Source organism: Terrapene carolina, unplaced genomic scaffold (genome assembly GCF_002925995.2).
Source record: "Terrapene carolina triunguis isolate 2854851 unplaced genomic scaffold, T_m_triunguis-2.0 Scaffold194, whole genome shotgun sequence".
Taxonomy (NCBI): Eukaryota; Metazoa; Chordata; order Testudines; family Emydidae; genus Terrapene; species Terrapene triunguis.
The window spans coordinates 422485-447590 of NW_020664545.1; the positions used below are offsets into that span (position 1 = coordinate 422485).

Genomic DNA, 25106 nt, shown 5'->3' on the forward strand with positions numbered 1-25106 from the left:
GGGCCTGCCGCACTTTAGGAAAGATGTGGATAAATTGGAGAAAGTCCAGAGGAGAGCAACAAAAATGATAAAAGGTTTAGTAAATCTGACTTATGAGGAAAAGTTAAAAAAACTGGATATGTTTAGTCTTGAGAAAGATGGTGGAGGGGGATCTGATGACAGTCTTCTAATGTGTTAAGGGCTGTTATAAAGAGGATGGTGATCAACTGTTCTCCATGTCCACTGAAGGTAGGACAAGAAGAAATGGGCTTAATTGCAGCTAGGGAGATATTAGGGGAAACTTTCTAACTATAAAGATAGTTAAGCTCTGGAGCAGGCTTCCAAGGGAAGTTGTGGAATCCCCGTCATTGGAGGTTTTTAAGAACAGGTTGGACAAACGCCCATCAGGGATGGGCTAGCTTTACTTGGTCCTCCCTCAGTTCAAGGGGCTGGACTAGAAGACCTATCAAGGTCCTTTTCAGGCCTACATTTCTAAGATTGTGATAGCACACTCAGGGGGCTTTGATCACAGTGGGGCGATTAGCAATTGCTGCAGGGAAATTGTGAATCTGTTTACAAGTACCAGTCCCTTGTAATAACTAATGGGGAATGTGCCAAAGGGACAGAATTGTTTCATAATAAAGATTTCCCCCATTTTCCATGAGGTGCCAGTTCTTTGGAGTTTTAAAGCCACAAAGTCCCTGTCATTGGAGGCTACTGGCTAGTGCAGTCCCTGGGGGATTTGTATCACAGGCTCTGTGTTCAGCTATATTTGCATGTACTGTAACTATACAGGTATCAGAGGGGTAGCCGTGTTAGTCTGGATCTGTAAAAAGCAACAAAGAGTCCTGTGGCACCTTATAGACTAACAGACGTATTGGAGCATAAGCTTTCACAGGTGAATACCCACTTCGTCAGGGGCATGCATCTGACGAAGTGGGTATTCACCCACGAAAGCTTATGCTCCAATATGTCTGTTAGTCTATAAGGTGCCACAGGACTCTTTGTCACTTGTAACTATACATGTTATTGCCAGGAATGGTTTCTTGAAGAGCTGAACCTTCAGGATTGTATTTTTTTTTTGTCATGGTGCTAAAGGGTCCAATCATGTTAAGAGCATCCAGCTCCCATTCACTGAGCACGCCTCACCTTTTATGATCACAAACCCAAACTTTTTTTGGTGGGAGGGCGATGGAACCAAACACCTTTTGCATCTGAAAACTACCAGTTTCCTTCAGCAGCAATTACAACTTTCCAGGCTCAAGAAAATTTGGGAGCCTCTAGTGGGTGATGCTGCCATAGACTGAGAACTTCTAGTTGGCAGTTATTGGAAATATGACACATTTGCTTGGAGTGAAGGAGTCTGTTTGCTGCTAACTCCAGCTGGTGAGAGTTTATCGGCAGGGCATTTTCCTCCTCACTGTACCCCATGTACTGTTGAAATGTGCAATTGGGAGTGACCCTGTGCAAGGCCAGTTCTCTCACAGTCTGACAAGTATGTGAACAAGCAGATTGAATTCTGTACAGTATAATCCAAACTGTAAGAGTCATCTTGTGCCACTGGAGTCCAGCTGTCATATCACTTTCCAAAATAAAATCATTATTTTTTATCCTGGTCATTGTCGACACTGCATGGTCAGTTAGTTCTTGTATAATAACATTTTCTTGTCAGCTTCCCCTGTGTGCTGCGTCTGTCCTCCCTGTAGTTTACTTGGAGCCACATCACAGACTTCAGAGGTCACTGTACAGGTGTAAATATTGACTGGGAATATTTTAGTAGGTCACCCTTTTACACATTGACAAAAGACTAGTGCAGACAGGGCTTGGGTGTATTCCCCCGTGTCAAAACCTGCTCTGAGCAGGTGGAAAGAATGCCAGTGCCCTGTCCGGATTCATGCTAATACTGTTGCTAGCAATGGTACCGCTGCCCACTGCTGGAATATGGCTACAAGAATTTCTAGCATAAACAAGGCCACTGAGCGAAAGGGCCTCAAGTGTACATCCCTGACTAAGAGCACACTAGAGTCTGGCACTTTAGAGCACCCCGGGGATTCGCCCAAGTGATAAACACTGGTTGCTATAGAGATGGATGCCCTCCTGGGATGCAGCCAAGCCCCTGTGTTGCAAGGAGACAGAGTTTCACAGCTATCAGCACAGACTCAGAGCTCCAGGTTTTCCTAATTTTTCCATTTGAACAGCTGAGGATTTTACTGGTCCTGTTTAAATATGAAGGAACAAAGCCCCACAATGGTCTGTTCTCTGGGGTAATGTGGGAAGTCTTGGGGGGGCAGTTTCCAAGTGTGCTGAATCGCTCACTAGTGCCACATGCTGGGTCTCATTCCTGCCACTTGTTTGAATATATTCTTCTGTAAAGCAGTGTCCTTCAAGGGAGAAGTCAGCGAGTGAAGACACCAGCATGAGTCTCAGCTGCCTCAGCCCGGACACATGCCGGGACCTTCTCCAGGGTAAGATGGTCCCTTTGCCCTTCCAGCCGTCCAGTCTGGTCCGAATCTTCATCAGCTCAGCTTCCTCAGGTAAATAAGCTGCGAAGTGCTGAAGATGCCAAATGCTTTTGGCAGTCTGAATGCAGATCTCGTCCCTTACACGAGAAGGGATGAGGGTAGTGGGTTGCACTGTGCAGCAACATGGCCAGGCTGCTTGACTCAGCAGAGAATCATGTCCTCCATGGGAGTTGCAGCTCCACATTAAAAGGTGAAGGTGGCTGCAGTTTGCTGCATTTTATTCAAAGTTAGGTGCGTGCTGTACTTGCCACCACCATCCCCTCTGCATGTAGATGGTGTCTGAGAGAGCAGGATTCTGGCACTAATGGCATTGCCAGTGCAGACAGGGTCAGCATGCAGCACACTTTACTGTGCAAGGGGCCAAGGAGAAGAGATGCTGGCTGGTGCACAAGACTGACTTTCAAGTGGCTTTAGTGAGGCTGGGTCCAATGGGTCCCCTGAATTTGGTTCTTTACTTCCATTGTAGTGTGGAGAAAAATACATGGAACAGCATGTGTGTGTATGTGCTTGTGTGTGAGAGCATGGGTGGGAGTGTGCATGCTTGAGCATGTGAAGAGTGGAGTATGCATGAATGTGTGTGTATGTGAGGGGGAAGGGCTGTGCATGTGCAGGGCATTGTGTGGGGTAATGGGTACATATGTGGCTGTGAATGCTCTTATCTTTCTCCTATTTGCTCTTTGGTTTTCTTTGTCACACCCCTGGTAGAGCTCTCTCAGTTGGACCTCATCAGGTTGCTGTGTTTGGATCCCAAGATGCTACACCTGTGTGCTCTTAAGCTTCCCTTGGTCCAAGTAGGCTGCAGCACTGTCTCTTTATTTGGCTGTTATGGTACACGTCCTGGGCACAGGCTTTCATCTGTTAGCCCTTCACAAAAATGGGACTTGATGGCCCGGCTGTCCTAGGCCCCCAGAACCAGAGCTCACTTCCCAAACTCTCCAGTAGCTTAAGCACAACTTTTTCCAGGCTCCAACCCTGTAGGCACTCTCCTTTACAGTTCACCTATCCAGGGACACATGATAGTGGAAACAGAAAGAGACCTAGGCTTTGCAAAGGCTTCAAAAACCAATCACTTCTTTTTTAGCTAGCTCAAGAAATACACAAATCTAGACAAAACAATCACACCTGGACACATTTCCCTACCTCATTTCCTCACCACTCTTGAGTGTTCTTCATGCTTAGGTCTGAGGTCTTTAAGGAGTCCAGAGTCTCCTCTTCTGTGCACAGCTTCTCCTCTGAAACATGGAATCTCTCTTTCCTCTGCATCCAGTTCCCTCCTCCTTAGTTGGTCCTGCAGTTAAAAATGACCCCTCAGCTATGAAAGCATGCCCCCATGTGCCTCTCTCCTGCCCAAGCTTCCCTTGTTCTGTGAGTCCCCACTCTCAAGATCTCTGGTTTTTAAGACACAGCACTAGTAACTGGCCTTTTTGTTCTCCTGATTAGGGATTTTCCACTCTCCTGAACCCTACATTGTCCCTGGTTTTGGAGATACACAGCACAGCCCCTGACAGCAGATGGCTGACTCCACATACACGTATTGTTTGGGCTCTACCAAATTCACGGTCATGAAAAATACGTCACGGACTGTGAAATCTGGTCTCCCACCATGAAATCTGGTCTTTTGTGTGCTTTGACCCTATACTATAAAGATTTCATGGGCGAGATCAGCGTTTCTCAAATTGGCGGGTTCTGACCCAAAAGGGAGTTGCAGGGGGAGTCGCAAGGCTATTTTAGGGGGGCTGCGATATTGCCACCCTTACTTCTGTGCTGCCTTCAGAGCTGGGTGGCCGGAGAGCAGTGACTGGTTGCAGGAGAGTGGCAGCTGGTGGCTGGGTGCCCAGCTCTGAAGGCAGTGCCTCGCCAGCAGCAGCGCAGAAGTAAGGGTGGCAATACCATACCATGCCATCATTACTTCTGCGCTGCTGCTGGTGGCGGGTCTGCCTTCAGAGCTGGGCTCCTGGCCAGCAGCTGCCGCTCTCAAGCTGCCCAGCTCTGAAGGCAGCGCTGCCACCAGCGGCAGCACAGAAGTAAGGGCAGCAGTATCACAACCCCCCTTACAATAACCTTGCAACACCCACCCCACACACACACACCTTTTTGGGTCAGGACCCCTACAATTACAACACCCTGAAATTTCAGTTTTAAATAGCTGAAATAATGAAATTTACGATTCTAAAAATCCTATGACTGTGAAATTGACCAAAATGAACCGTGAATTTGGTAGGGTCCTACATATTGTATGCAGTGTCACTGTAGCCATGTCGGTCCAATAAAAGATGTAACCTCACCTACTTTGTCCACATACACTGAGTAATTCAATGACACAGTAATTTAATTAAATCAATCAACCAGTATTCATAAGTTGCACATAGACAGATTCCCCAAATCATCACATTTATTTTAACTTTCTCTGTTAACTGTTTGGGTTCATTCAGTGGATATGACACCGTTACAAGGTGCTGCACTGACAGTGCAGGAGAGCCCTCTTTTCACAGCAGGCACAGTAGGGGCAGCAGCCACAGAAGGTTCACAAATGCAGCTCTGTCCCATGTGGAGGGACCCCCTCTAGGAGTTAAAGTGTGCCCTTTGCTGTGGCTTTTCTACTGAGACAGCCAACAGAGGGGCTGATTAGTCCCATACGTGAGGGGGTTTGACCACCGTGAAATTCATCCGGGGGTTGGAAATACATTGTCCTGGATCAGTACTAGATCAAGGCTGCTGTGTGGTACTCAACAGCTCTAAGCTACCTCAAAATCCACTGTTGCTCAGCTTGCATTTAAAAAAAAAACATAAAACAAACAAAAACCACATTGTTTCAAGGCCTTATGAAGAAAATGTTTAAAATATGACTTCACGTCACCAATGCAGTAATGTGTGCCTGAATCCGCAAACAGCAGGAAACAATAGTGTCAGACAGTACTGTGATGAGGAGAGTATGAAACCTAGCTAGATTAGACAAGTATTCATCTGAACAGGGTTTTTAAATCTGAAACCTAAAGGTGATGAGTAGGTTGATTGACAACTAGATAGAAGATTCCTAACTTTTGTTGTGGTGCTGCACAAATCTTTCACCTGATGATTACCTGTTCTGTTCATTCCCTCTGAAGCACCTGGCATGGGCCACTGTCAGAAGACAGGATACTGGGCTAGATGGACCTTTGGTCTTACCCAGTATGGCCATTCTCATGTTCTTCCTTGCAGACATGGCTACAGAGAGAGAGACCCTGCTTAAGGCAGCATACCCTGAGGTCCAGGCCTTCTGTCAGAAGCACAGTTTAATGTTTGAGGTAAACCATTTCCTGTACTACAGATTATTGCTGATGCTTTCTGATCTGGCTGCAGGCCATCAAAGTGTGTGAGATGCAGAAAAAAGTGATCCATGCCCCACAAATGCTCCCTGACTTTTCAGCCTCCCTAAAGGCTTAGGAGCTTTCAGGAAGGGCTGTGTTGGCCTCCTAGTTCTCACATTACTCCCAAGCTCAATTGGAGAAATTATTCTATACTTTTTCTACACTGATAAACAAGTGTTCTGTGTTCCACCCCAGAGGTGGATGCACTTCAGGAGTCTCTGAAATTATCCCAGTCTGTACCATCTGTGCAGAACTTTTGGCATAAAAGAGGTTGTTGTAAGGCTGGGGATCATTATTATTATACCCTATAATGCAGTATCATACAAATATTGTATCAAACATCCTTCAGATTAACAAATTTCCTTGACTTGAACAAAACTGTATGAGTCACATGTCAGGCTGCCTATGGTTCAAATTCCCAAATTTGTGCATCCTTCTGGATATCCCTGGCAAGAAATTACATGCCTTTCTGCCTCTCCCAAGTTTCTAGTCACTAAGTCACATGGGCCTTGTTGATTTCAACTTTATCTTTGAAATTAAAGTGATGGGGCAGCTTTGTCCCTCCATATCACTGCCATTTCAAGATGATGTGAATTATTCTCCAAGCATCCCTGTGCTTTTTTGCTGTTCTGCAGGTAATTGACCTGAGATGGGGTGTTTGTGACGTTATAGACACTGATCACATGAGCACACAACTCTGTCTGGAGGAGATTGAATCCTGTCAAAAACTGTCAGTGGGTCCCACTTTTATCGTAAGTACAAAGAGTGCATGCTCAGACCCCACTACCAAGGAAGACATATGGGACTGGCCTCACACATCCATAACTTGCTGAGCTCATGTGGAGATGCAGGAGTATTTTAGCAACACAGAAAGGTGCTTGTCATTACTTGGGGGAAGAAGTCTTCAGAAGTATTTCGTCAGGGAGCAGAAGAGGGAAGTTTCAGCAACTAGGTGGGATTTGGCCCCCAAAAGTACACACATGGCACATGTCCAGGCCAGCTCTGAACACATGACTTTCATTGGCAAACTAAACAGTTCAGAAAAAATCTTTTCGGGAAAGAATGTGGCAAAGAACCAGGAATATACCCCCATGGCAAGGAGTGAGTGTGTTGTTCCACTGCTTTGACCCACACAGGGGGAGGGAACTGGGGACCCTCTAATACCTCCTTCCAGGAGCTGAAGGCTGCATGTTATGGCAACCTCTTTCCTGACCTGCTTGCTGCCCTTCCTTTAGGTGACCTAGCACTGTGGTGACAGGCATGGTATTAAAGATCTGATCAGAACACAATACTTAGAGCTGTCAGGTCCTGTTCTCTCCAAAGGAGGTGAGCTGGGGCTACAGTATCAGCCACCTGTTCTGGTGCCACACCCACCTTGTTGTTTGGGGTTGGTTAGATTTTAGAAAGAGAGAAGAAAAGGTGCTGATGACAGGACAGAACAAACAGGGACAGGGCCCTGCCCTAGCAAGAGCCCAGTCCTGGTAAGGGCCTGGCCCCAGGGAGGCCTTGCTGTGGTGTGGCCAGAGCTGCGTGCGAGTAAATAAGTTATTAGGCAGTTGTGTGAAATACATCTGATTTCCCCAAGAGTCTTCTGCATTCAAAGTCTGCCAGGTCTCAGAGAGAGAGTCAATTAGAACCTCAGCACCGGGTTACTGTGTGTGTCCCAGACGAGCATGCTCTGTGCTCTGCTCTGACTGTTCAGATGCTCCCATTAGCTGCTCCATGTTGTATTCCGCAAATGCCTCTAGTGGTAGTCAGGTAATTTCATAACCAAGCAGCCATGCCCAGACTGCCTCCCATTATGGGTCTGGCTCCCCAGGCCTCAGCCCAAGACCCGATCCATTTGTCAGGGCCTCAGATACAGCCAAGCTCCCAGGACCTCAGGCCCAGTCCAGCTGTCAGAGCCACAGCCACAACCCAGTTTCCCATCCGAGGCCTTGTCCAGCTCGCAGGCACAAGCCCAGTGCAGCTCTCGGGACCCCAGGTCTTCAGTTCTACTTATTCAGGAGAAATGGGTTTCCCCCATTTGCCTGCAGATGATGCTGCTGTTGAGTATTACAAGCCTTTTCTGGTCCCTCTGCTACAGGGGCTGCTTGGGGATCGCTATGGACACCGGCCCCTCCCCCGACTTATCGAAGAGAAAGAGTTTGAGGCCCTGATTGCACAGCTGATAGGGGACCCCACCGCCACACATCTCCTGACATTTTGGTACTGGAAGGATGAGAATGCCATTCCTTCTGTGTATGTCCTGCAGCCAATTACTGACCATCTGCCCCACTGCCACCCCGCTGCCAACCAGGCTCAGCACCAGGGAGATGTGGAGGTCTGGAGGAGCGTGGAGAAAGACTTGGCCGTAGCACTGCGCCTGGCAGCCCGGGAAGCAGAGAAGCACGGACTCATCAGCCAGGAACAGAGGCATCGCTATGACAAATCAGGTGTGCCCCAACATGAGACAATGGCCATAGCCAAGCAGGGCTCTCCCCCTACACCCTGGTTTTGTCTTCTTTGTAGCCATCAGGAGAAGATGGGCCTTTAACTCCATTTTGAGTCACCCCCAGGCTGTGGGTGGGCGGGTAGCAGTGTGCTGGCTCGCTAGCTGCGCTTGAGGTGCAGAGTGGGTAGGTGGGAGTGTGCTGGGCTGATTTAGGCTGTGGCTTCTCCTCTGCTCTTTGTTGGACCTAAATGTTCTTCACATCTCCCCCTTACTTTTGTAGAGACAGAGTGGGAGATTGAACAAGGCCTCCTCAACACCCAAGAGATCGACTTGGCTGCTTCCATATTCCTCAGAGAGGTTGAGGGCCTTGACAAACACCTGCTGGAAGGGACAAGCATGCAACTGGTGGATACAGAGGAAGATGGTAGCCTGGACAATGAAGCCCAACAGCTGCTCCGGAGCCTCAAGGCAAAAATTGCAAACTATTACCCCCAGCATCTCAAAGTGCATACAGTCCCATGGAATGCACACCCTGAGAACCCGCGACACAAGGGGCATACCAAGTACCTGAAGGAGCTGTGTGAACAGTTCATAACTGCTACAAATCACCAGGTCCTGAGAAGCCTCCGATACCGAGGGAAGAGCAGCGAGGAGCCAGAGGGGCTTTTGCAGGAGCTGAGCCACCACATGATGCTGTGCCTGGAGAGCTGCAGAGTGTTCTGTGGGAGGCTGGACTTACTGGATAATATTCTCCAAAGCATCAGACAGAATGATGACCATGTCCACACACCCCTCATTCTCTATGGGCCTCCAGGCTGTGGAAAGACAGCCCTGATGTGCAAATTGTCTGAGCAGGTGCGAACTCTCCTGGGGCAGGAGACTGTGGTGGTAATTCGCCAGCTGGGGACATCCCAGGTCAGCTCTGCAATCCACAGCCTGCTGAGAGATATTTGTTCCCAGGTGTGTTTAGCATTTGGTTTGGCACCTCTTCCTGTACAGGTAACACAGGCTTGCAGTGATTTAATCCTGTTCTTCCATAACCTCCTCCTCACTGTCTCTCACCTTGGTGTACAGTCACTGGTGCTGTTCTTTGACTCTGTGGACCAGCTAATCCCTGCTAATGGTGCCCACAGACTCTACTGGCTGCCTAAAGACTGCCCCCCAAAGGTTCACATTGTTGTCTCCAATTCCACAGCAGAGCATGGGATTCTGGAAACTCTCCAAGAGGCCATGCCTGAGCCCGAGGTCTACTTTGAAGTGGGTCCATTATCCAGAGAGGAAGGTGGGAAGATGTTGGAGGTGCTGTTGGCATCAGTGAGACGGAAGCTGAGCCCAGCTCAGCAGACTGTTCTCCAGCACAGTTTCCCTGAGGGTGGGCACCCCCTGCTATTCAAGCTGGCCTTCAATGAGGCCAGGAGATGGGCATCCTACACTCTGCCTTCAGCACTGATGATTGTTACCACAGTCCAAGAGGCCATGCACCGTCTGTGCGCGAGACTGGAAAAGCTGCACGGCACGGTCCTGGTGGCACACATGCTGGGGTATATTGCCTCCTCACGGTAAGTGCTGCCATATCCCCTTTTGGAGCATCCTGCACCATCCAACTGCTCCTTTTGTCTGGGTGAATCTCAATGGCTAAACACAGTTCCAGGCAATAGCAGCTCTCGGCTTCTCCAGTCTGTGAATGTCTTTACATGAGCATAAGCACAAGCTTCTTTCTCTTACCTGCCACGCTGCCTAGTCTGGCCTATGGGTAATTGGTCTCCTGTACTCCTCCTGGATTTGAGCTCTTAGCTAAGACTGCCTAGTGGAGATTGGGGTGGATGAACAGGTTGTGCATGTCTTTCTTGCCCAGAGCTGGAGTCCCTGTGAACAGCAGCTAGGTGGGTTTCCTGGTGGATGGTGGTTTGGGGCCAGCTGGAGAGTGAAGATGAGAGAGAGAGAGAGAGAGAGAGAGTGTGTGTGTGTGTAAAAGGAGTAAAGATACTGCTCACCCTCCCACTTTGGAGGCCAATGCATACTGTTGGGGGGAGAGGACTAATCTCCCCGATTCTGTAATTTCCCAAATCAGGAATGGGCTATCAGATGCAGAGCTGAAGGACATCTTGTCCCTCGATGATGAGGTTCTCTCTGAGATTTACCAGCACTGCTCTCCTCCATGTAAAACCATCCTGCGCTTTCCTCCTCTGCTGTGGGCACGACTGCGCTGTGACATTGGAGAGTGCTTGGCAGAGAGGCAGGCAGACGGCTTTGCGCTTCTTGGCCTTGCTCACAGGTACAGCAGGGACACAGGATGAGGAGGCATAAACTCCTGTGTGGGGGATGTTCTAGTGCTGGCTGTGTGGGGATCCTGCTTAGGCTCCCTGTCTCAGCCCTGCTGTCTATTCCCATCAGTGTTGATTGCTGATGATCCCATTCTCTGGATCCCCATCTCAGTGATGATCCTATTCTCTGGATCCCCGTCTCAGTGTCTCTGCTATTTCTTTCCTCTCCCAGACAGTTTACTGAAGTGGTGCAGAATCGTTATCTACCAGCCCAAGACAAAACCAAGCGTCACTTGCTCCTAGCAGATTTCTTCAGGGGGACTTGGAGTTGGGGCATGAAGAAGTCCCTGAAACTGCCACTTCTTGGCAAGTCTCTGAATGTTGACAGGAAGGTGAGGCACCTCAGCAAGCATTCTTGGTACTCGCAGGCTCTGGACCAAGAGGCCTGGGCCCTCACACTGCAGGGCAGGAGGTGGGATCAGAGGCATTGGGAATTAGGGCAGATTGTTTCTGGGTGGCTTTTGTTTTATCTACACTACTTTGTCCATCACTGGTAACCCCACTTGATAGGGAATTGGCCTGTATCAGCTTGCCTGCTGGCTCTGCTGTGCCCCGGTGCAATATTGCTGCAGGTAGCGTGTCCCTCAGGCTGTGGCCTGGAAGGGCTAGATGTCACACCATGAATTGAAATCCAAATACTACAGCACAGGAGGCATTAGTGAAATTAATTCATTCCCTGTATCTCACCTGAGTTCTCCTTGATCACCTCCTGTTTCTCCCTTTACTAGGTAGCACCTCAGCCACTCTGGTTCTCTGATACCGTTGCAAATCGGAGGAAGCTAAGCGAACTGCCTTTTCACTTACTCAATGCTGGGAGAATTGAAGAGCTAAAGCAAGATGTGCTGGGTAAGGGCTTGGGACAATGTTCAACAGGGAACATGCTTCATTCCTGCAGCTGCATGCCAGGGAGGTGCAGAATCACAATTCATGTAACATTTCTGTATTGAAAGCACTGGGAGCTGCCAAACTGAGCATCAATAGCCAAACTGAGAAGGAAACCTGTGAAAGAGAAAAATACATTATCCTCACAAACTGTTACCCCAGACACTTCAGAGTCCTCATCATCCACACTCCAGTCACCGAGAGAAATAAAAATCCATGCCCTCACTCTTCCCAAGGCTCAGGAGGAAGCATTTTAAAACAGTACATTAAAAAAGTATTCACACTCAAAAAGAGGCTAAAAAAGGAACCACAACAATGACAGCCCCCATTCTCCCTGGAGAGTGGCCTCAGACCCTCTCCAGGAGTGGCCTTCCCCATCATCACCAGGAGCATGACTGCCAGTGCTCTGGACTGCATGGTTCCACCTTGTGTCCAATGTTCTCTGCTCTGATGGTCAGTACTCTTTTCTGCAGGGAATATGAACTGGATCACCTGTAAAATTGTTGCCACTGGAATTCAGGGCATTGCCAATGACTTTGCCATGTGCAATGAGCGTATTAACTGCCCAGAGCTACGCCTTATACAAGAAACTCTTCTCCTTTTGAAACCAGCACTTGACTATATAGATGGTGTTGTAGGTAAGAGCCACTTCTGGTCCATGTTTGAACTGCAGTTGGGCAGGGGCAGATCCGTTCTGGGGAAGTTGGAATATTTGCTCCCTAGAGGAAGTTTCTTCTTGGGCAATTACAACTAAAGATGAAATCCTTCCTTAGGTATCTCCGGACCTCTGATGAGGAACCCGCAATTTTCTTTTTGGAAAGTTGTTAGCTTTCGCCAACAGGCATCTTGTTTATTAGATCAGAGCAGTTCACCCGAATCCAGAGGGTCCTTCCCTTCACACCCCCTTCACTATCAGCATCTACTAGCCACCTGAAACCCCTGGCAGCGTTACCATTAATTAAAAGGATAGATTCACAATCCCCCCCCCCCCCCCCGCAATGAAAATTCTCCAATACACAGTTAAATCTATCCAAGTTTTTATACTGCACCCATCCCTGCAGTATCTGAGTATCTAGCCAGGGAAGGGCAAACTCACACCTGCTCATTATAAACTGGTAGTCTATGCACTGTATTCCATATTGAATGATTGCAATGGCCTCTCACAGTCATATGGTAGGAGCCCTTTTAAAATTCCTTTTGTCTTTTCCCTCTTAGGAGTGAGTATTATATACACTGAGGTGCTGGCCAGGCTGCATTTTTTCATGTTTTCCTATCCTGATCTAATTGGAAGGCTGTGCCAGCAGTGTCTGAGCTGGCTCAATGTCTGTCCCCATCCTGTTCTTGTCCCTCTGTGTGGATTCCTCCAGCCACCTGGTGGGCCTCTTAAGATGACTATCACTGGATTTCTAAAAGGTAAGGCCTTTTCTCAGGGCATGAAGATTCCTTAAGGGAGCTGACGGAAACGGGTCACCTTAATGAGACCAGAAGTATAGGAGCTACATGTGAGGAGATGGCACTATCTGTCAGTTCTCCCTGCTCTCTTTGTCCCACAGCATCTCTGACATTTGCTATTTGGTGCTTGGGAAATGCAGTGGGATTTCCATGGGCCTCCTAGGGAATTTCAGAGAGTTGGGTTACTTTACCGATTGGTGATTCTCTGAGACCCAGCTGGCAGGATGGTGCATATTACTAACACCAGGGCACACAAAGGATGTTTATGATACTGTGAGGCTTACTCATATTTGGTTTAATTGTTTCTAGTTATTAATCTCACTTAGTGATTTCTGAATAATTGGCACAGTGCAGTAATGCACCAGCTCACTACAGTCTTGGAGGTGTATTAACCTAGGCACAAAATCTACTCACTCATCCCTTACCAAGATGAAGATGATAAAGCTCATTATAGTTTGCTTGCTGATTACTCTTGGGGGGAATTCTGAGGGAATTAAAGAAAAGAACTAGATAAGTTCACGGAGGATAGGTCAATCAATGGCTATTAGCCAGGATGGGCAGGGATGGTGTCCCTAGCCTCTGTTTACCAGAAGCTGGGAATGGGCGACAGGGGATGGATCACTTGATGATTACCAGGTCTGTTCATTCCCTCTGGAGCACCTGATATTGGCCACTGTCAGAAGACAGGATACTGCGCTAGATGGACCTTTAGTCTGACCCAGTATGGCCGTTCTTATGCAGAATTTTACAGAAATTAATGTTGTGCGCGCAGAATTTCCTTTCCCCCACAGAAATGGGCTGCTGGCCACCACTAGGGGGCACTGGACCCAGCAGAGCCCAACTAGCACATAGAAGACATTGCGTTGGGGCGGAGGGGGGCAGGGAAGGGAGCTAAAGGGTTCCTGACAGCTGAAGTTCCCAGCACACCTTGAGGGAAGGAGAGGGCAGTGCACAGGAAACTTCATGCAAGCCTGGGACAGAGCATTAGGCTCTTTCTCCCATTGGATCCCTGGGCTCTGGGGAGGAGGGAGGCAGGTGTCTGGGCTGGGGGAGCCAAGGCTGGGCTCTGGGGGAAAGGGGAGCAGGTATCTGGGCAAGGGGGGGGGCCCTGCGGCTGGCTCTGGGGGGAGGAGGTGTGGGTGTCTGGGCTAGGGGGAACCCGTGGCTGGGCTGGGAGTGGAGGAGGTTTCGCTGTATTGGCTGGGGGGGGGGCATGCAGCTGGGCTCTGGTGGGAAAGGGTTGTGGATATCTCCCTCCGCCCCCCCCAGCTGGGCTCTGGGGTGGGGAAGAGGGCAGAGAAACAGGAACTGGCAACTGGGTTGTCATAGTGGTTTGAGCAGGGGGTTGGACTAGATGACCTCCTGAGGTCTCTTCCAACCCTAATCTTCTATGATCCTATGATTAACTCTACTCCTGGGGGAATTTTTGTGTGTGTCTGTATTGTTACAGACATACTTGCTGACAGGTATTTTGAAATAAATTACAAAAATAATTGAAACTGGTGATTAAATAACGTTTGCAGAATTTTGCAATATTATGTGCAGAATTTTTTATATTTTGGCGCAGAATGCCCCCCGGAGTACCCAATAAAGAAAATGAATGTCCCTGTAGAAGTAGAATTTTGCTAGGCTGCATTTATGTATATATTATGGGATGGGACAGTTTCTGTATTTCCTCTGCCTGTAACACAAAGGAATTGTAAGGGTCCATCTGCCGATTTAACCTTTCATGCTGAATTTAGTACCGGTTATGTTTTTGACTGCTTTTACTGCACCAAGGGAGAGATGCCACTCAACAGTATTCCCAATATAAACAAACACAGATCCACAAATGTCTGAGGGAACCTAATCTAGTTTGGCTGGTCTCTTGTCACATAACTCACACAAGGTCAGTAAGAGACTTGCTGCTATCACAGGTGGGAAAGGATACATAAAAACATAAGAACGGTCATGATGGATCAGACCAAAGGTCCATCTAGCCCAGTACCCTGTCTTCTGACAGTGGCCAATGCCAGATGCCTCAGAGGGAATGAACAGAACAGGTAATCATCAAGTGATCCATCCCCTGTCGCCCATTCCCAGCTTCTGGCAAACAGAGGCTAGGGACACCATCCCTGTCCATCTTGGCTAATAGCCATTGATGGACCTATCCTCCATGAACTTATCTAGTTCTCTAGTTGTATCCTCTCTGCCTGCTGTGTCTGCAGACTCCCCTTCCATCTATGTCTAATTACAGGTGTGACAGTGCTGGAGCTCAGTTCTGATCACAGGGTGCTGGTGGCAGGATCCCAGGATGGCACAATGGTTGTGTGGATCATGGAGGATATTGAGGTTATGCACACCTTGACTGGGCACTCTGGTGAGCCTTTTAAAGGGGGCATGGTTCCTGACTTCTGCTTATACTATACCAGGGGTCCTCAAACTTCATTGTACTGCAACCCCCTTCTGACAACAAAAATTATGACATGACCCCAGGAGGGGGGACCGAAGCCTGAGCCTGCCCAAGCTCTGCCACTCCGGATGAGGTGGGGGGTCAAAGCCAAAGCCTGAGCCCCAGTGGCCTGGGCAGGGGGGCCAAAGCCGAAGCCAAAGGGCTTCAGCCCCAGGCAGGGTGCCTGTAACTTGAGCCCTAACCCCCAGGGCGGAAGCCCTCGGGCTTTGGCTTTGGCCCGGGATGGTGGAGCTCAGGCTTCGGACCTGGGCCCCAGCAAGTCCAAACCAGCCCTGGTGACCCCATTAAAATGGGGTTCCGACCCACTTTGGGGTCCCAAGTTCCCTCTAAGCTGTGCAGCTGCCTATTAAGCCCCGTGCAGGGGCTCAGGGCTGCGGTGGGGAGAGGCACCTCTCCCTGCCAGGCCCAGCATGGACCTGCCCCGGACTTGCCATAGCCGGGGAAGAGGAGCCCCTCCCTTGGCCCAGCCCAGCCAGAGCTGCCGCAGCTGGGAAGAGGCGCCTCTCCCCCGGCCCCGAGCTGCTGCCGTGAGAGATGGCTGGGGGGAGTCCTCTCCCCCCACCCCAGCCCCGGGGCAGCCTGCACCCCAAACCCCTCATCCCTGGCCCCACCCCAGAGCCCACATCTCCCCACATCCCAACCCTCTTCCCCAGCCCTGAGCCCCCTCCCACACCCCAAACCCTTCATCCCCAGCCCCACCCCAAAGCCTGCAACCCCAGCCAGAGCCCTCATCCCCCCACACGCCAACCCTCTGCCCCAGCCCTGCGCCCCCTACCACACTCCGAACCCCTCGGCCCCACCCCCATCACATGAATTTTGTTATGTGTCACACATCACCTCCATATTGGTGCATATAATAAAATTAATTCCACACATGGACGCAAAAAATAAGAGGGAACACTGGTCCCGACCCCCAGTTTGAGAACTGCTGTACTATACAGAAAGCTTCTGTGTGGTGGCAACACCCAGACCTCAAAGCTGAAGGCTGCACCAACCGTATTTTACGGCCAAACTGTCCTATTCCATGCAGCATCCCTTAAACAGATCAAGTAATTGCCCAAAATTAAAAGTGATTTTAGAATGTGGTAACTGAGAGCCATTTAATGGATTAAAACTGCCCCCTCTAATGTTGCTGTAGAATGCATTTAACTCCCCCATTGACCCTCACTGGAGAATTTTTCTCACGGCCTTACAAGGCATTGACTGTTTGCATCTAGTCATTCCTGAGCTGTAAGCACAGCAGGCGTTTCACAGCTGATGATAATCTGGGCACTCTTCCAACTGCTAGAAGTGGGGAGGGTCCCGCGTTTTGCAAATGCTTCTCTCTGCTGTCTTGTAGCTGAGGTGAGATGTGTGAAAGTGTTTGGAAAAGGGACTTCCGCTGTCTCAGCTGCCATGGATTACACTCTGCGCATCTGGAATTTAGTCTCTGGCAGACAGAAGTTTTCCATTCAGGACAGTCACTCTGGAGAGCAGCATCTATATCAGCTTCATGTGGATGAAAGGAACGGGATTGTGTATTCAGCATCAGGTGCAAAGGTATGGAACTAGAGGCCACCCCATAATGTAAAGTGCACAGAGAAGACAAGAGTCTGAGCAGAAACCACAAGAAGTTACAATCAGGGAATCATGGAGCATAGAGATGGAAACAGGGATGCTAGAACTAGGGGTGCCAGAGGTGTGGCAGCACCCCTGGCTTTAAATGGTTTCCATCATATACAGGGTTTACAGCTTTGTTCCATGACTTTCAGCACCCCCACTATAAAAATTATTCCAACACCACTGGATGGAAAAGCCTACTGGGTCCTATCCAGTCCAAACTCCTGGGGCCAGTGCAGAATATCCCAGGTGGACATTTGCTAGTGCTTTGTCCAGTCTACTTTTCAAAGTCCTAAATGATGGGGCTCCCATGCCTTCCCTTCCACTGGCTAGCACAGTGAATCCCGTCTTCAGCAACCATTCAAGGAACTGAAGAAAAAAACTGGTTGTTTGGAGCTTGGATAAAATGCAAGGCCTGATCTACATTTTAGAATTAGCTCAACCTAGCTATGTCACACAGGGATCTGAAAAATTTCATGCCCTGAGTGTCATGGTTAGGTCAACCTAACTCCCAGTGTAACTGCAGCTAGGTCAACAGAAGAATTCTCATACTGATTCAAACTGGGTTTTGTAGAAACCAACAGACAAAGAAAGGGCTTTTGATATAAAAAGGCTAAGTTTAAACTAACTCTGGGCCTTCTATCTAATCCAGCAAGTGGACAGGACCTTCTGTCCAAAGGGGGGGATGGGGACAACCCTTGCAGAAGGATTAGAAGGACTATGACCTACTAGGGCCCCGTAAAACTGACGGGTGACTGCTGGTAAGCTTTTAGCATGCATATAAGAACTTTTATTGTTTTTGTTTTCTCTGTAATGCTTTCACCTTAAGAATAAATGTACTTGCTTAGAAAGAGCCATGTGGTAACTTGTAACTACTGGCAATGCACTGTTCATAGCCCTTAGAGAGAAAGCAAACCACAGGCACTGGCCTTTAGGTAGACTGGGTTACTAGGCATACCAAAGTGTAAGGCAGGAAGCTATACATCCTTAAAAAACCCCAGTCCGAAGGCTACACAGAGACAGGTGATACCAGGAGACCTGGCTGTGACCATAGAGGGGGGACACAGGTGCAGTTACTCCAAGACTGTGATAGCAACAACCATGTGGAAGTTCTTCCAAGGAATCATGTTGGTTTTGTAAAATATTTTGAGATCCCTGGAGTGTGAAATTTGGGAAGTTAAGTCAGCATCTAAACTCCAGAATCAATATATGTACAAATGCTGCACAAAAAGATCTCCAGCGAAGGTGACCTGCCAATCCTTCTTTTTACTAGGTTAATGCCTGGCACCTGGAAACAGGGGAACATATTTTCCAGATTTCTGGTGAGGCCCCAGATGCGTGGCTATGCACTGAAGTGTTTGAACCAAGGCAGGTGGTTATGACTATGTCTGAAGGAGGAACACTGAGTCTGTGGGACAGCAGCACGGGAGAGCTCCAGTCTAAGCGCCAGCTATCAGGGCTACAGGAAGAAGCACCAACTTGCAGCATTCTGATCCAGAAGCAAGGAAAGATGATAGTAGGCTTTAGCAGAGGTTCCCTCTCCATGGTGCGTCTCTCTGCTTAGCTAGCTATAACATTTCAGGGATTTAATTTACGAAATGCTGGCTTTGTGGGGATTCTGGATTCTCTCTTCTCAGTTTCACTTCGCTCTGTGCTGATGCCTGCATCTTTGATAGGCCTTTGTCGTCATACAGATTCCTTGATAGGTTTTCACACTTCCATGGTTTCTAGGAGTTTTTAAGACAGCCAATTTGACATGCTCTAGCATGATGTCCTTTGTGCGCTTGCTCACCCATCAGCAGCAATGTGATTGCAAGATCCAAGTGCTGTAAAGCTGGGTTCTGTTCCTAACTCTGCCACAAACTTGCTATGTGACTGAGCAAATAATTTCCCCTTTCTGTGCTTCAATTTGGCCATGTGTAATACGAAGATAATGCACCTCACTGGGGTGTTTTCTGTTCATAAAGCACATTGAGCTCCTTGGATAGAAGGTGCTAGACAAGGGTAGAATATTATTAGCAATAAAAGTGTGCACGGGAGGAGAAAGACTTTGCACCAAGGTCTCCCTGGTAAACTGTCCCCTAAGGTCCAGTGATATGAGCCAAAGTACAGTTCCAGGCACCATCCAGCCTTGTGCTGAGCTAGGTAATAGGGTGGGTCTCCAAAGGACTTTCCTCTCCTCATGATGACGAAGCATGCTCCCTATACCTGCAGACCTCGTGCTGTGTAAACGAGTACACATGGGAGCTGCACAGCATTGAGAGGCCAAACTAAACTCTAGTCACCTTAGTTTCTATCCTCCTATCATCTTCCCTCTAACCAGAGAGAGGCAGCTTAACTACCACAGTGCTGTGACTGTACCTTCTCTTTCGGCAGATCTTCTCTGATGGAAACAGCTTAATGAAGAAACTTCCTGGAAGGGTTCGCTTTCTGGTAGTGTCAGAAGATGAATCCCTTCTTGCTGCAGGTTTAACTCCAGCCCAATTACCTGGGAAAGATTTCAGCAGATTTATAAAAGATGATGGCAGTAGTCTCTCTAAGGGCTGGTCCACACTGGGGCGGGGGATCGATATAGGAAACGCAACTTCAGCTACGAGAATAGCGTAGCTGAAGTCGACGTTTCCTATATCGAACTAAAAGTACTTACTTCGGGTCCACGCGGCGCAGGCAGGCTCCCCCGTCGACAGCGCTTCCTCCTCTCGGCGAGCAGGAGTTCCGCAGTCGACGGGGGAGCGCTTCTGGGATCGATCTATCGCGTCCAGATGAGACGCGATAAATCGATCCCAGAAGATCGATCTCTACCCGCCGAATTAGGCGGGTAGTGTGGACCAGCCCTAAGTGTCATACACCAAGTGTCCCTTAAACAGGGGCCAAGATGGGGGTCTTTCCCCTTATTAACATGTTCTTATCAATCTAATATGCTCAAAGGGCTGGAAAGCAATGGGGTGAAATTCATCCTGTGCAGAGAGCTAGCACATGGTCTATGCACCACATAAGTCCTATAATGAGAAAGTAAGTGGGACGTACGTGATGCATAGGACTTGTGCTGGGCCTCTGCCCGCGGGGAATTTCAGCCCCTTGGTTTCTGAGCAGTTCTCAATGTACAACTTTACTGGCATGCTGGGACCAACAGATTATGAACATGGATGGAGGAGATATGTAACATTTTAGAGCCTCTGAATGCACAGTGGGTGGGTCTGGCCTTGTCTGCACTATATCAACCCGAGTGCTTTGAAGAGCTCCTCCCCAGATCAGTAAATCAGAAACTAACATTCCGTTGTTTTAGGCTTTGGGGTGTATGTGCGAGTGTTCCTGGCCAACTCAAAGGGATTACACAGGTTCATGGCAGCAGACCTGGAACATGAGTGTGTGGTGCACTCAGCTGTTTTCTCTCCTGACAACAGCATCATTGTCACAGGCTCTCAGGGTGAATCTATCCAGGTAAGAGGGGAAGCTTTCCCATCAGAAATGCCTCCTGCAGGCCCAGCTCACATTTGCGTGCCGGATCTAGTAAGGTGCTGATCAGGGTCCCTAACCACCTGCCTTGTGGATGCATTTGTGGTGTTTCTGTTATTGTCCCATCTGAATGTCTTTCTCTTATCTCTTTCCTAGTTCTAGTAGTGTGTAGCTCTCACTCTGCTCTCCTGTTAATTCTTTTTCTGGCACTGAACAGCGAGTCACGGTACTATATAAATTCAGAGAGAGAAAGGCCAGGGAGAGCTTATAACCAGAGTATTAAGGGATATTATTTTAAAATAATTAAAATTCCAAGACCCCAGAAACTGCCCTCTCCTCCAACAGTGAGAGTGAAGCAGCCCAAAGGGAATATTCTGTACCTGAGACCCCCAACTGAGGTCAGCAGGATCTCATGGGGTGTCATTCAGAGCAGAGATATCAGATAGGCAGAATAGCTCAAGGTCTTTTATAAAAGTTTATTTAAGAGAAGGTTTGTGTGTTTATTAACTGAACAGAAATGCTTCTAAGACATTGTTACTTTTGGAACATTTCCCATCTCTCTTTACTCTGTGTATGACACACTTGATTTCTCTTCTTTGTTTCTTGTTTTATGAGACTGTTTCTTGTATCGTTACTTTGACTTTATAAAATTTTACTTTGATTGTTCTACTCCCCTCTGAGTAGGGCATGGGAGAGAGGAAAATTTATATATTTAATGATTTTGTGTTTTCTTACTATTTTGACTGAATGCCACTATGTTTTTTCTAATTCTTCCCAGGTGTGGAGTTTATCAGAGCAGGGTTTGCTGATAGACACTTTGGATGGCATGGGAACACCAGTGACTCTTTTAGTCCTATGTGGCCACACATTGGTATCTGCCTCCCATAGTGCACCATATCTCAAAGTTTGGGACCTCACTTATGATCGTAAGCACAAAAACTTAGCACCAGTCCCAGATCGCACAGGGTGCACTGCAATGTCCCATGATGGGAACTATGTCTACTTCCCTCGAGCCGGAGAGAGACATCAAGTCATCATCTGGGACTCCACTAAAGGTGAACGACAATCTATAAAACACTGTAGAGAATTAAAACTTGGCGTAGCATGGGAATCAAAATGATTCCAAAAAATGAATAATTGATCTGACAGAGCCAGGGTTTTTTGGTCTTCCAGGCATGCTGCAAGGACTCTCTGTTCCTTCACACTGTGTCAGAAGGGATGGATTGAGCAGAGAGGGACTGTAAGTTTAGGAATTATTTTAATCTCTTTTCTTTGACATTTTTGCCTAGATCATTATCATGACATATGGGAAAAACCCAAAGGACTAGAGCTGGAGCAGGGAGAAACTCACAGACATCTCTTCTCTGTTGCAGGTGCAGAGTGTGACACACTGGACACCTCTGCCCAAGTGAGATGTCTAGAGGTGGCTGAGCAGAGGAAGCTCCTTTTCACTGGGCTGGTGTCTGGAACGGTCCTTGTGTTTCCACTTAATTCCAGGCAGGATGTGGTGTGCATCCCACCCCCAAAGTCACAGAAACCAATCAACCACATGGCACTCAACAGGCAGGAAGAGCAGCTAGCCATAGCATATGATGACTTAGTTCTTGTGCTGGATGTTAGCCCTGGAAAGCCATGCCCTGTGATTGACAAGCCCATTTATACCTTTTATACTCAGATCCCTGCTGCTGTGATTTCCAGTGTGGCTGTCCTTGCAAACTACCGGGTCCTCTATGGCATGTCAAGTGGGGACTTGTTCCTTTACGACTGCCCACATTCCAAAGTGTTTCCTTTGGAAATGCACAGATGCATAGTCACCTGTTTAGAAACCAGCCATGGAGAGCAGTGGGCACTAAGTGGCTCTGAAGATTCTCTGCAGTGTCTCTGGGACTTGGAGCTCTGCCAGTGGGAACATGAAATGTGCTACTATAAGGTACTGCCCTGGTGGGTGGAGACAGAACAAGGAGCAATGGTCTCAAGTTGCAGTGGGGGAGGTCTAGGTTGGATATTAGGAAACACTATTTCACTAGGAGGGTGGTGAAGCACTGGAATGCGTTACCTAGGGAGGTGGTGGAGTCTCCTTCCTTGGAGGTTTTTAAGGCCAGGCTTGACAAAGCCCTGGCTGGGATGATTTAGTTGGGAATTGGTCCTGCTTTGAGCAGGGGGTTGGACTAGATGACCTCCTGAGGTCCCTTCCAACCCTGATATTCTATGATTCTATGACAGGGACACAGCATTGTGAGGCACTTATTTCAATGAGCTAATAATGCATCTGAAAAGCCAAAACAGTAGAAAAACTAGTCCATAGGAAGCCAAATTTTCATACAGGAGGACATCTAAATTCTGTATCTGGCAGCTCAGTTGGCAGCTAGGTACCCGTTTTATGCCCTGAAGTGCTGATTTGTACATATCCAGGATTTTGATGCCCTATTCAGAGACACTGTCAGTGCACAGTCACCATGAGCTAATGCACTTAACATCTCTCTGGCCCAGAGCCTGCTCACCACACTCAATTTCTTGGCATCAGCTGGAGGACTTGCATGCAAAGAGGGCAGGATTTTACTCAGTGAATAAGCAAAAGCAACACAGAGTGAACAGGCCAGGAACAGTGGAGGCAAGTAAAGAAAAAAACGTGAGGGAAGAGTTTGAGTTGATATTTTTAGCCTTTCACCTGCGCCTGATAGACCTCAGACTTCACCTGATGATGTACCATGGAATCAGACTGTATCCAATCCCTGTCACTTGTAGATTAATTAGGTTCCTGAGAGATCACAGTGGATCTCCTCTTTTCTGCACAGCTGTAGATTGTTTTACAAGCAAAGGACTTTGTATTGTGGCATTTCGTGCCCCTATCAGGACCACTCTGCCTTATGGTGGAAATCCTGGTTTAATAAGATTTTTATCCCCATTCTCACAACTGCTGAGTAGCCACTAAATTGCATAGGGCTTCCTAGTCTCAACCTGCATTTAACAAGATATTTATGGTCTAATTCAAACCTTTATCCATTTTTAGCAGACTTCCTTCTTGAAAGGTATTCAGTGCGCTTGCTTCTCGAAAGATGATAAGTACGTGTACACTGGGTCATTTGATCACTCCATTACAGTTTGGGATGTTTTAAGTGGTGAGTAATTCTGGATTTATAGCAAATATAAGGCAGGTTGTACACGTTATTGCCTTTATTAAACAGAGGTCCAATGGCCTTGATGTGGTGCAAAGGGAAACAGTTTTCACTTAGCAGTTTGGGTGAGGGACTTCCTTGACTGCATGTTTGAACAGAAAACTTGGGATACATCTCCTGGCCAAAGACAGTTAATTGACAGGCACAGATGGATACAAGGGGTTACAACTATGTGTGGAGGAATACTGACACCTTCCCCCCCCACAATGGCCTGAGCTGATACCTCTATCTTTTGTGACATCACAATAGGCTGTACCATCCCAGACCACCAGACAGTGCTTCTTTTGGGAGTGATATTGATACATTGACCAGCCACCATTATCTGTGGCTATAGTTCCCTTCTTCTGATGTACAGAGGTGATTAGGGCACTGCCTCTTAGAAAGAAGAGAAAGACCTTTGACCTCCTCATACAAGGTATCCACATGAGTCCATCTTTAGAAGTATCCCCAAAGTCTAGGGCCCAGGAGTAAAAAAGCACTACTCAGCATAAGGAAGAAATGGGGGGGGGGGTCTTTTTCCTTGCCACATCTCTGTATTAGATGCTATTTTGTGTGATCACACTCAGTTCAGCCCATTTTGCATAATCACGGTGACCGTCCTGTCCTAGATGGCTGTATGACTTGTCATTCTTTCCCAAAGGATGTGGCTAATCTGAGCAGGGGGATTCCAGCAAAAGGGTTGCACAACTGTGTGTTTTGCACCTCTGGTAGCAGATTTACTGCTTTTTGGTATCTAAGTTGATTGTAAGCTTACACCGTGGTAATAAGAAAATGCTTCCTGGGCAGGAGCCCAGTGGCCCTTTGAGAGATTTTCTATCTCCTTACACATGAAGTGTGTTCTACCTATTCCTCTTGCACACAGTGAAGTCAAAGCATTTGGTCCTGATCAGTTGCAAGTGTTATGGCAGTGTTATATGGCCTTTACAGGCTTCCCTCACCAAAACCATCAATATAGTCAACGGGGAGCTAATGACATTACTGATACAAAATTATTATTCATATTATTATTAACATGAACATCAGTGACTTATTTTTCTTGAGTCCAAATTGTCCTTCTAAATGGTTCTCATTTATGAAAAATGACAAGCCCTTTTCCCATGCTTCAAGGGAATATACTAAGCTGCAAGCCCTTTTGTCTGTTCTGACCTTGGTTTCTCCCTTTTGCCTTCTGGGGGTCTTCTGCAGGTGCCCTGTTGGCTGTTCAATTTGTGTATGCAACTGCTAACAGAATCATGCCAACTGCAGATGGGTTCATTGCAACAACAAGACTCGGCTACATAATTCGTGAGAGGTTCCGCTGCCCACAATCCATAAGCTCACAGTACAATCCACTCCAGAACATCAAGGCAACATGTGTAGTAAAATCCAGAAAGAAAGAGGAGGCAAACCCAAGAGAGCAACATGACAGAGGAAAAGTCTCCAGAAACCAGATTCGAACCAATAAACTCTCTCAAAACTGTGTGATTGTGTAAAACTTGTGAAG

General features: G+C 47.8%; 1 protein-coding gene across 1 annotated transcript; it reads left to right on the forward strand.

Moving 5' to 3' along the window:
- The first annotated feature begins 5701 nt into the window (after nucleotides 1-5701).
- On the forward strand, nucleotides 5702-25106 carry NWD1 (NACHT and WD repeat domain containing 1). The gene is made up of 19 exons (XM_024194258.1): nucleotides 5702-5785; nucleotides 6484-6600; nucleotides 7935-8105; nucleotides 8157-8283; nucleotides 8563-9841; nucleotides 10354-10557; nucleotides 10779-10938; nucleotides 11335-11452; nucleotides 11962-12126; nucleotides 12707-12901; nucleotides 15177-15299; nucleotides 16732-16931; nucleotides 18265-18537; nucleotides 19368-19458; nucleotides 20278-20432; nucleotides 21226-21502; nucleotides 21821-22377; nucleotides 23458-23566; nucleotides 24809-25106. The coding sequence occupies exons 1-19, from the start codon at nucleotides 5702-5704 to the stop codon at nucleotides 25093-25095; spliced, it is 4692 nt and encodes a 1563-aa protein (XP_024050026.1). The 3' UTR covers nucleotides 25096-25106.

What these genes read in the sequence shown, in the direction of transcription:
- NWD1 (XM_024194258.1), top strand. Translation starts at nt 5,702, where the DNA reads ATGGCTACAGAGAGAGAGACCCTGCTTAAGGCAGCATACCCTGAGGTC. An exon ending in GGGTATATTGCCTCCTCACG is followed by an intron (nt 9,842 to 10,353) that starts GTAAGTGCTGCC and finishes TTCCCAAATCAG; the next exon opens with GAATGGGCTATCAGATGCAG. An exon ending in CATCTGGGACTCCACTAAAG is followed by an intron (nt 21,503 to 21,820) that starts GTGAACGACAAT and finishes TCTCTGTTGCAG; the next exon opens with GTGCAGAGTGTGACACACTG.